The sequence below is a fragment of the Engystomops pustulosus genome, chromosome 7, assembly GCF_040894005.1.
Source record: "Engystomops pustulosus chromosome 7, aEngPut4.maternal, whole genome shotgun sequence".
Taxonomy (NCBI): domain Eukaryota; kingdom Metazoa; phylum Chordata; class Amphibia; order Anura; family Leptodactylidae; genus Engystomops; species Engystomops pustulosus.
Window position 1 is genome coordinate 78,824,703 of NC_092417.1, and position 12,247 is coordinate 78,836,949.

General features: G+C 44.3%; 1 protein-coding gene across 1 annotated transcript in view; it reads left to right on the forward strand.

Annotated features, from left to right (window-relative positions):
• ATP2C2 (ATPase secretory pathway Ca2+ transporting 2) overlaps positions 1 to 12,247 on the forward strand; it is a 65,282-nt gene that overhangs the window by 15,038 nt on the left and 37,997 nt on the right. Inside the window, exons 2-7 of the mRNA XM_072117033.1 lie at positions 636 to 746; positions 2,677 to 2,793; positions 3,204 to 3,293; positions 3,411 to 3,446; positions 4,041 to 4,102; positions 5,513 to 5,621. Of these exons, the coding sequence (XP_071973134.1) occupies positions 636 to 746; positions 2,677 to 2,793; positions 3,204 to 3,293; positions 3,411 to 3,446; positions 4,041 to 4,102; positions 5,513 to 5,621 (525 nt within the window). The remainder of the gene's footprint in view (positions 1 to 635; positions 747 to 2,676; positions 2,794 to 3,203; positions 3,294 to 3,410; positions 3,447 to 4,040; positions 4,103 to 5,512; positions 5,622 to 12,247) is intronic.

Here is a 12,247-nt window from a genome sequence, read left to right on the forward strand (position 1 = left end):
AACAGATACAGCTATATTTTAACACATAGAGATCAGCATTTGGGGTGTTGATAAGGCACTTAGATTCTATTGGCCATTATGTTTTTTTACCAGCACATTCTGGGAAAAATGACTAGGCCTTGTTTACAGCCATGCTTATCTACACAATGGCTCCTAGAAGCTTCTTCATAACCAAAATAAATAACAAGAATACAGAGGCCCGAAGGACAGTAAGATATTCCAAGGATATTGTGAAAAGGCAAACAACAGTTTAAATGAGAAAAATAGCTGAATTAAAACATTTAACTCTATAGCTTCTAAAAGGGAAGCATACCCCCCCCCCAAGGTGGCCGCTGTATCTAAGATGGCGGACAGTAGTCAAGATGGCGTCCGAAACCAGTGCGACCTCCTTAACAGGACATTCCATTAAATGGGGACCAGTACGGGCTGTAGTGGTGTTGTTGGAGATTAGCCCTCGGGACACGTGGTTGGCTTGAACGTTTTTGGGGGCCCTAGTCATTTGAACAGCCCAGGGCCCATGAGTCACTTGATATGTATAATAGTATATTATTTCTGCCACTTGGTTTCTCTTGATCAGGCGGGATAAAGTCTTGAAGCATTGGTGTATACATGGCTAATTTTCCCCATTACCACAGGTAGATGACCAGTGTGAGTTGAAATTGGTGGGACAAGAAGACGATGTCATCCCGTTACCTGCCAAGGAAGCAAGCCGGTTGGATGAGGACGAGCTTATAAAATATTTAAATGTGAGTCCCTAAATTTCCCACAAATGGTCCCTATGTGAAGTCTTCATCAAACAATCACCCCCTTCACCTAAGCATACTCATCTATAGCGAAATGTTATTTCAACTTTTACTTTTTAGATGTAGAGTTGGAGTTGGTGACAATTTCAAAAAATGGACCAACTACACAAACTGATAATAAGTTATAAAAGTTATGAAATTTTCTATAAATGTCTGTTCTATTTCTGTTGTAAGGATTTAGGCTAAACAACATTTGTTGGTCCAAGGGTCATACTGTCATACTGCCACATCAGTAACCAGCACCCTAGATGCACCAACGAGAACAGTACAGCACAAAATGCCAACCCAGAAATTATAAATGCCACAGTACACAAATAAATACCACCCCAGCAACCAAATACTGCATTCACGTCAGACAATAATAGTACACACCCCAGAGCCCACAATTAATACCGGAGACCTCCAGAGCAGACAAATAATACTGGAGACCCATAGCAGATAATATTACTAGAGATCCCATAGCAAGCTAACAATACTGGAGACTCCCAGAGCAAATACTAACAATGGAGACTCATTGAGCATACAAATACTAACACTGGGGACCCCCAGAGCACACAATAATACTGGAGACCAGACCCCAAGAGCAGACAAAAATAAATAAATCCTGTCCTTTCCTGACTCCTCTTCTGCTCAATGCACCACACTGAAGCTTCTTCTTTCTTCAATGTGCTGCACTGCTTTGTGACCGTGCTAGTTGTATGTGCCGGCATTGGGACCTGGAGCAGAATCACGCCAGGAGCAGGAGAGGGCCCAGAAGCAGTACAGTACAGCCAACAAGTACTTACCACACTGAGGTCTTCTACCGCTCCCTGCATCACTCTGCTCTGTCTCTGTACCCTAACACATACAACCAGTGTCATGAGTCAGGACACAGTGGCAGGAGAGGACATCAGAGAAGTGAGGACTTCTCAGCTACACTCACTGCTACCCAGCCTTCTGCACCAATGATCTTCCATCAGTTATGGAAGCGCTCTTTGTGCTCTTTGCATGTGGCTATAGTTTATGTACATGCCCATTGGTGAAGCTCCTCCGCTACAGATTAAAGGAATAAGGCACTGGGACAGAATGCCTGCTTTCATCTCAGAACTACTGAGGGACCAGGAAAACGGGATTGTGGAGTCGGTGACCATTTTGTGTAGTTGGAGTTGAAATTTGGGATATTGAGGAGTGAGAAGTTTGGATTACCGACTTCACTGCCCTGCTTTTTATGTAAGGTTGGCTGTCATTTTACATGGCACCTTATTTTCATTATTGTCTTTATGTTTTGCCGGAATGTGTTTCACCAGCAAGTAACTTCACCTCAGGAATTGTGGTGTCATAGTTTAAGGTTGTAGAATCAGTAGCCAATTTAAAGGAGAACTCTACGGGGTCAGGGCAAGCGGCAGAGATTGGCAAGTCCAATCCGAGGTCAGCAATGGGAGGTCCAGGCAGATGGGAACGGGAACACAGGGACACCGGACACAGGAACTCAGGAACACAGGAACACAGGAGCAGGAACACACAGGAATGCAGGAATATCGCTGGGGAGCTTTCTCTAAGACGTAGGCACAAAGATTTGTCAGGGTGTGCAGGGAGAGGCAGATTTAAATAGAATCCTGGGAAATGGCCAGCGCCAATTAATGGTTCTCAGGCCCTTTGAATTTTCTGAAGCCGCCCTAGGAGTTGGGGACGCACGTGCACGGACCACGGACGGGGATCCGGAAGGGGGATAGGTGGAGTCGTAGCGTGGGCACACGGAATGACATGGGTGCGCCAAGGATCACGGGAGCACCCGTGACAATGTTCTGCACTGTATTTGCCAAAAATGCACCCACATACTTATATGCTGCTGTGATAACACGTGATAACATTATAATGTCACCTCTGTGTCCAGGTGGATGTTAACACGGGACTGCCTGAGTGCTCAGTACTCCAGCGCCGGGTGAAACATGGTTGGAATGAGTTTAAAGTGGATAATTCTGATCCTGTGTGGAAGAAATACCTGGGACAGGTATGATCTTTATAGCTTCTTAAATAGCTCATAAAATGATAGACTGTATTCCTAGATCATTATTACATCATATTTCTCAGTGCTGGGAGATATTTACATTTATAGTTTTTAAATTCTTTGTTGATTTAAAGGTTATTTACCTTTAAAATTATTCAGCAATAGACACTGACACATTTTTTTAGTGACAATGATATGGATCTTAAAGCTGATGGATATTTTGGCTCTTACTCCATGCTCATCCACATGACTGCCCCCAATCAGAATTCTCTGCACAGAGCCGGTCGTGTTTCAGTTCATGCATTAGTGGATGATAAGAGATGCTCTGCGGTTATAGATGAGCGCTGACTGTCTCCTGAGAACTGTGTGTACAATTCTCGCTTTATACATGATGGTTTTTTTATTCTTTAAAGTTCACAAATCCACTCATCCTGCTGCTGCTGGGTTCTGCACTGGTAAGCGTGATAACCAAGGAATATGAGGATGCTGTCAGCATCACTGTGGTAAGTTAAAGGGGCCAGCATGGTACCATTAAATAACTCTCCCTAGATACCAGGATTGATAGATCTTTTGTCTGTAACGTTTCTTTAAATGCATTTTACTATCTTGCTTTTCTGCAGGCCATATTAATCGTGGTGACTGTGGCTTTTGTGCAGGTATGAATTGCTCAGTTGAGGGTGGGTATTAAATGGTGGGTGCTCCTGATATTGACACACCTGCACACATGATCCCATGATCTCATACTCTATGTTTTCATATTTATTGCTGACTCCTATACATCTCCTTGACCCTACCTAGTGTGCCGCTTGCCCTCACATTTTTATTAACAAATGTCAGAATGTAGAGGCTTCTACGTATAACTTGTTTCCAGATCAACATGCTCCAGAATATAAAGCTTTCTATAGCTTAGCTGCATCCTGAGCCAATATCTTGTCGCCCTTCTGCTTAATTTAGGGGCTCATGTAGTTTACGGGGTTTCAAGTCAAACTGCCTCCGAACCCTTTATCATATTACTCCTATTCCCCGAATGTGAATGCTTCTAAAATGGAGCTGCTGATGCCATAGTTATGTAAAATTTAAGATTAAGATTCCCATAACAGTATCCCCAAATATACAAGTACAACTTCTGTTTATGGCTGTTCCCTTAGAAGAACATAGTGCAGGCAAGGGGTCCTTACTGTACATCATTACACTTGATGAGAGATGAAAGTGAGAGTTGACAACCTGATGTGATTATCTTATGTTGGCAGGAATATCGCTCAGAGAAATCACTCGAGGAGTTAAACAAACTGGTTCCTCCGGAATGTAACTGGTAAGTCCACAGTGAGTCTCAATGTTTTAATAAATTAAAGAACTGGTTAGAAAATATCCACAATGGCCTAAACTTTTCTTAAAATTTTCTAATTTCTAAGATGTCCAAGTGTTGTTAGGATCATTTCACACAAATCCTGCATAGGTTTGTCTAATTGCATTAAAACTCATTATAGAGAGATTTCTCATTAAGCAGGATCTTGTTCAATTTTTTAATACTGTTTTGCACATCCCATTTATCAAAGTTGTCTATACAGCTTAATAACTTTGGCACATCAGGTGTTAATACCTGCAGTGGATATGTGACTTTTTAGCAAAAAATTTTAAAAATCCTATGTTTTATCTATGCCAAGAGAACGCAGGAGTAGATTTGTACCTAAATTTGTGACTTTTTGAGAAGTCTGACATGCCCATCTGGATTCACACAATGGCTCGCATGTATTAACTGGGCTGCATCAGTTTTCTGGAGCAGTTTGCACATAAATATATGTATTTATGTACAGTTTCCTCCAGTATTGTGTCGCGGCTGCACTGTGTCTGCCGTGACACAATTCCGTTCCTAAAGGTGCGTTCCGTTGTGCATTTGCATCAGCTGCCACATTTATGTTGGTAAGTCTGACATAATTGTCCACAGCCCATTAAACTGAGGTAAAAAAAACTAAACTGTACCAGAAAAAAACTGGGCACTTACAGTATGTATGTATTGCGCGTGCAAGGTGTGCCAGATTATTGAAGACCGTGTGCTGGTCCTCATTAATTTGGTGCACTGTGCAAATTATTGGTGCCGTTTGCCTCACTAATAGTAAATGTGGAAGTGGAGTGGAGTTTGGAAAAGTCACAAAAACATCTCAAACCTGACTCAAAATGAGCAGATGGCATAATTGTGAGACATTTTGAAGAAACATCAAAACGCATTGCAGGTGCAATGTATTTTTCCCCAATCCCTTACTGTTGTCAGCAACGACTACATACCATAAAGAATTTTTTTATCCTGTTGGCAACTTTTTAAAAATAAAATTCACTAAAGAACTTAACCTCTCAAATGCCACATGTATTAAAAATTGAAAAATAACTAAGATATATGTGACCCGCAGAAAAGTGGAAAAAGATTTTAAAAAGGCATGCAAACTGAGCCAGACATAAGATGCCAATGTCTCACTGACAGCAAGCCAAGATCTTGAAAATTGTTTAAAGTATATTAGAAAGTTATACAACTTTTCTTATAAGTATCATTTATTTACTAACCCTTTAGTGAACATATGAGGCTTTCCCATGCAGTCCAATTGTATACTTTCTGTATTGTCGACACACACTATTTGCTCTAGTTTGTACATTAGTTGCTTTCTGTCCAGTTGTCTTCCTCTGCAGCAGCTCTCTGTACAGAAGTTTCCTTCTTTTGTATTGTTTCCAGTCTCCGTGATGGGAAGCTACAGCACCTGCTTGCTCGAGAACTGGTTCCTGGAGATGTGGTATCTCTGACAGTCGGTGACCGGGTTCCTGCAGACATCAGGCTGATAGAGGTAGGTCTGACTGTGTGATTAGACAAATAGAAGAGACAATTATTTCTGTCAAACAAATGGAAACATATGACAAAGTTTTATAAATAGCACACATTTTGTTTAATTATTTGTTTCTAATTTTTCTTTTACTATAGTGTAACTGCAGATTATCCAGTATACGTTTATACCACCTAGGTAGTTGGCTGACTTAGCAGGATGTTTGTAGAGGCTTTGTCGTAGTGCAGTTCCTCGGCTGGTCACCTGGATGAAGATATGCAGCAAACATGTAGATAAATTTTACTTGTACCTCATCTACTTTATGGGTACTGTACATTGCAAGGGGTTCACTATTGGCAAGTTCTAAACTGGTTTCCAGCTGATTTCTACAAGTATCAGGTTTGCTTCAGAGAGGCCACATAGTATCTGGCAGCATTGTAGTATGACATATCTGACAAAGTCAGTTTCAGTTTTCTCCTGGTTAGATGGAGGCTGTCCAATTGGTTGGTTCACTAGCTTACAGGCTAAGCACTGGGTTCTCCATCTTAAGATTCTATTGAGAACACGCTGCTGACTTGTGCAGCCGAGGCAGCAGAGCTGATACAGCTTTCAAGAGGATTTCCCAGCACTGCAGACCACTGCAAGGTGAAAATACATCTCCCTCTATTGAGGGTGTTATTTTTATAAATGGAAGATTATTCTCTTATGGATAAGGTCCTCCAGACTCTTCCCTGAAGTCAGGTGTAGGGAGAGATAAGGATAAGGAAATAATCCATTGCCAGATGAAGGTGGTAGCAGCTTTCTCCCCTTTTCAATGGGATTTCAAAGGCATATTTACATAGATTACAATATTCCAAGAACATTGATAACATTCATGCGATAAATAAACAACTCTTGAATGGTGGATAAAATTGACCACAACCTTTGTATAGTTAACCTTAACTACCAAATAACTTAGTAACAACTTCAACATCATAAAAACTTAACATACTGCTCAGCCATAAGCTTCAATGCATAAATTCAAGGGGACCCTGACTAGGGACCCTTAATAAATACTAGTTTATATAGATAAGTAAATAATCTAAACTTTTCCACACACAGTGTGAAGCCTACATAGCAACAAGTCCCAGCAAGGCCAGGGGCATACATGTGGTTTCAACCTGAATTTGACATCAGGACATCTATGGTAGCAATTTATATTTGATTAGTCAGCAATGTATGGCTGCAGGCACAGCTGATAGGAAGGAGTTAAGTCCCTCTGAGTTCCTTGTGAAACAATGGCTCCTTATTCCTTTCAGAAGGATAGTTATATTTGGAAAGTCTTACAAGTCCTAGTGTCCTTTCATCTCTTTCACAAGTTGCCTCGGTTGCTCGGAGGCACAGATCAGCTCGGAGCACCCGCTTTATTATATCTGTGCCAGTATAAACACTTAGGTTTCTTAAATCTTTAGAATCTAATTCTGTATTGACGTGTTGAATATAAGGTGGCAGTGGCAGGGGCAGCTTAATAACTGTCCCCTAGAATTACATTTTATGGGAAACACACTGCCACCCTGGTATAGAACCTTCAGCCCTGTTTTGTCCCCAACGTTAAATGCTGAGCTCTGATTGGTGACTTAGAGAGCTTCCCTTTTATATGTAACAGGTTTGATAAGTGATTGTGTTAGCTGTGGGGCACCATGACCCATATTGGAGAGTGGTTGATAGACTAGTGATGCAGTTGTCCATTGTTAAAATTAAAGAGAAAACCTTGTATTTTCTTCTAGGCTCCTTCTATCCCATATGACATTTGTAAAGGAGAAATAATTTTGCTAACTGTAATCATAACTGTGCTAATCATTGTGTCATGCCACCCGAGTCTTCAGTCCTGCAATTAGTTATGTAATATGGGATTGTGGATCTCTGTCACCTCTGTGCTATTGCTGGTAAGATGGTATTACACAGGCGCAGTCTCTGCACTTTTCATACACAAAGGAAATATTTCCAGTTAATGATATAGACAGTGGCATTTTTAAGCAGTCACCGTGACAAATCCTTCCCGCATGGTTCAGCTTATGTTTGCTTTTTGATCTTGAGATTTCTACTCTGTGTGTTGGCTATTATTTCAAGCCGCTCTGTGTACAGGACCTGGCTATTATCCCAGCTGCTCTGTGTACAGGACCTGGCTATTATCCCAGGGCGCTCTGTGTACAGGACCTGGCTACCCTGTTTCCCCGAAAATAAGACATGTCTTATATTAATTTTTGCTCCTAAAGAGGCACTAGGTCTTATTTTCAGGGGATGTCTTATTTTTCCATGAACAAGAATTTACATTTATGATTGAACAAAAAATCTATTTCTTAAACATCCTTATGACTCTCCAAACTCTGAATTTCATGCTGTATTTCTTGTGACTCCATTTCTATTAGGAATTCTTCCCTATGTCACAATCTTCTGGGGAGAGCTGCTTCAATGACTGCTGCTAGGTCTTATTTTCAGGGGAGGCCTTATATTTCTAAGCCTGAACAATATTGTACTAGGTCTTATTTTCAGGGGATGTCTTATTTTAGGGGAAACAGGGTATTATCATAGGCTTCTCTGTGTACAGGACCCAGCTATTATTATAGACTGCTCTGTGTACAGGACCTGGCTATTATCATAGACTGCTCTGTGTACACGACCCAGCTATTATCCCAGGCCCCTCTGTGTACAGGACCTGGCTATTATCATAGGCTTCTCTGTGTACAGGACCCAGCTATTATTATAGACTGCTCTGTGTACAGGACCTGGCTATTATCCCCGGGGCACTCTGTGTACAGGACCTGGCTATTATCATAGACTGCTCTGTGTACACGACCCAGCTATTATCCCAGGCCGCTCTGTGTACAGGACCTGGCTATTATACCAGGCCGCTCTGTGTACAGGACCTGGCTATTATTCCTGGTTCGCTCTGTGTACAGGACCTGGCTATTATCCCAGGCTGCTCTGTGTACAGGACCTGGCTATTATCCCCAGGCGCTCTGTGTACGGGACCTGGCTATTATCATAGGCTTCTCTGTGTACAGGACCCAGCTATTATTATAGACTGCTCTGTGTACAGGACCTGGCTATTATCATAGACTGCTCTGTGTACACGACCCAGCTATTATCCCAGGCCGCTCTGTGTACACGACCCAGCTATTATCCCAGGCCGCTCTGTGTACAGGACCTGGCTATTATCATAGGCTTCTCTGTGTACAGGACCCAGCTATTATTATAGACTGCTCTGTGTACAGGACCTGGCTATTATCCCCGGGGCACTCTGTGTACAGGACCTGGCTATTATCATAGACTGCTCTGTGTACACGACCCAGCTATTATCCCAGGCCGCTCTGTGTACAGGACCTGGCTATTATACCAGGCCGCTCTGTGTACAGGACCTGGCTATTATTCCTGGTTCGCTCTGTGTACAGGACCTGGCTATTATACCAGGTCGCTCTGTGTACAGGACCTGGCTAATATCATAGGCTTCTCTGTGTATCGGACCCAGCTATTATCATAGACTGCTCTGTGTACAGCACCTGGCTATTATCATATGCTTCTCTGTGTACAGGACCCAGCTATTATCATAGACTGCTCTGTGCACAGGACCTGGCTATTATCAACGTGGCGCTCTGTATATAGGACCTGGCTATTATCATAGGCTTTTCTGTGTACATGACCCAGCTATTATCATAGACTGCTCTGTGTACAGGACCTGGCTATTATCCCCAGGGCGCTCTGTATACAGGACCTGGCTATTATTCCTGGTGCGCTCTGTAAACAGGACCTGGCTAATATCATAGGCTTCTCTGTGTATCGGACCCAGCTATTATCATAGACTGATCTGTGTACAGAAAATGGCTACTATCCCGGGGTGCTCTGTACACAGGACCTGGCTATTATCCCAGGCTGCTCTGTGTACAGGACCTAGCTATTAACCCAGGCTGCTCTGTATACAGGACCCAGCTATTATCCCAGGCTGCTCTGTATACAGGACCCAGCTATTATTCCAGGCCGCTCTGTGTTCAGGACCTGGCTATTATCCCAGGGCGCTCTATGTACAGGACCCGGCTATTATCGCAGGCTGATCTGTGTACAGGACCTGGCTATTATCCCAGGCTAATCTGTGTACAGGACCCAGCTATTATTCCAGGGCGCTCTGTGTACAGGACCTGACTGTTACCCCAGGCTTCTCTGTGAACAGGATCTGGTTATTAATCCAGGCTGCTCTGTGTACAGGACCTGGCTATTACCCTAGGCCGCTCTGTATACAGGACCTGGTTATTACCCTAGGCTGCTCTGTATACAGGACCTGGCTATTATCCCTGGCTGCTCTGTGTACAGGACCCGGCTATTATCCCAGGCCACTCTGTGTACAGGACCTGGCTATTATTCCAGGCCGCTCTGTGTTCAGGACCTGGCTATTATCCTAGGCCGCTCTGTATACAGGTCCTGGTTATTACCCTAGGCTGCTCTGTATACGGGACCTGGCTATTATCCCTGGCTGCTCTGTGTACAGGACCCGGCTATTATCCCAGGCCAATCTGTGTACAGGACCTGGCTATTATCCCAGGCCGCTCTGTGTACAGGACCTGGTTATTACCCTAGGCTGCTCTGTATACAGGACCTGGCTATTATCCCAGGGTGCGCTATGTACAGGAACCGGCTATTATACCAGGCCGCTCTGTGTACAGGACCCGGCTATTAACCCAGGGCGCTCTGTGTACAGGACCCAGCTATTATTCCAGGCCGCTCTGTGTACTGGACCTGGTTATTATCCCAGGGCGTGCTATGTACAGGAACCGGCTATTATACCAGGCCGCTCTGTGTACAGTACCTGGCTATTATCCCAGGGCGCTCTATGTACAGGACCCGGCTATTATCCCAGGGCGCTCTGTGTACAGGACCCAGCTATTATTCCAGGCTGCTCTGTGTACTGGACCTGGTTATTATCCCAGGGCGCTCTATGTACAGGACCCGGCTATTATCCCAGGGTGCTCTGTGTACAGGACCTGGCTATTATACCAGGCCGCTCTGTGTACAGGACCTGGCTATTATTCCAGGCCGCTCTGTGTTCAGGACCTGGCTATTATCCTAGGCCGCTCTGTATACAGGTCCTGGTTATTACCCTAGGCTGCTCTGTATACGGGACCTGGCTATTATCCCTGGCTGCTCTGTGTACAGGACCCGGCTATTATCCCAGGCCAATCTGTGTACAGGACCTGGCTATTATCCCAGGCCGCTCTGTGTACAGGACCTGGTTATTACCCTAGGCTGCTCTGTATACAGGACCTGGCTATTATCCCAGGGTGCGCTATGTACAGGAACCGGCTATTATACCAGGCCGCTCTGTGTACAGGACCCGGCTATTAACCCAGGGCGCTCTGTGTACAGGACCCAGCTATTATTCCAGGCCGCTCTGTGTACTGGACCTGGTTATTATCCCAGGGCGTGCTATGTACAGGAACCGGCTATTATACCAGGCCGCTCTGTGTACAGGACCTGGCTATTATCCCAGGGCGCTCTATGTACAGGACCCAGCTATTATTCCAGGCTGCTCTGTGTACTGGACCTGGTTATTATCCCAGGGCGCTCTATGTACAGGACCCGGCTATTATCCCAGGGCGCTCTGTGTACAGGACCCAGCTATTATTCCAGGCTGCTCTGTGTACAGGACCTGGCTATTATCCCAGGGCGCTCTGTGTACAGGACCCAGCTATTATTCCAGACCGCTCTGTGTTCAGGACCTGGCTATTATCCCAGGGCGCTCTATGTACAGGACCCGGCTATTATCCCAGGGTGCTCTGTGTACAGGACCCAGCTATTATTCCAGGCTGCTCTGTGTACTGGACCTGGTTATTATCCCAGGGCGCTCTGTGTACAGGACCTGTCTATTATCCCAGGGTGCTCTGTGTACAGGACCTGGCTATTATCCCAGGGCGCTCTATGTACAGGACCCGGCTATTATCCCAGGGTGCTCTGTGTACAGGACCCAGCTATTATTCCAGGCCGCTCTGTGTACAGGACCTGGTTATTATCCCAGGGCGCTCTGTGTACAGGACCTGGCTATTATCCCAGGGTGCTCTGTGTACAGGACCCAGCTATTATTCCAGGTTGCTCTGTGTACTGGACCTGGTTATTATCACAGGGCGCTCTGTGTACAGGACCTGGCTATTATCCCAAGGCGCTCTGTGTACAGGACCTGGCTATTATCCCAGGCTGCTCTGTATACTGGACCTGGTTATTATACGAGGCTGCTCTGTGTACAGGACACGGCTATTCACCCAGGCCGCTTAGTGTAGAGGCCTCGGATATTATCCCAGGCCACGCTTTGAACAGGCCCAGACTACCGTATTTTTCCTGTCCACACTTTGTGTAGGATCCGGCTATTACCCAGGCTGCTTTGTGTAAGCTGCCTAATGATATGTGAGGTAAAAACTGAAATAATAATATTTTCTGATATATTCATGCAGTATAAAGTTTGAGTTTGCTTATAATACCATCTAACCCTCCAGAACACCTGTGTATCCTCAGTAATGACTGGAGAAATATGGGTGAAACAATCACCACTAAACTGGAAGTTACAATATTATTTCATGTTGTGTTATATGGCAATATATCATATTTTGTGACAGTACATAATTGTAGTA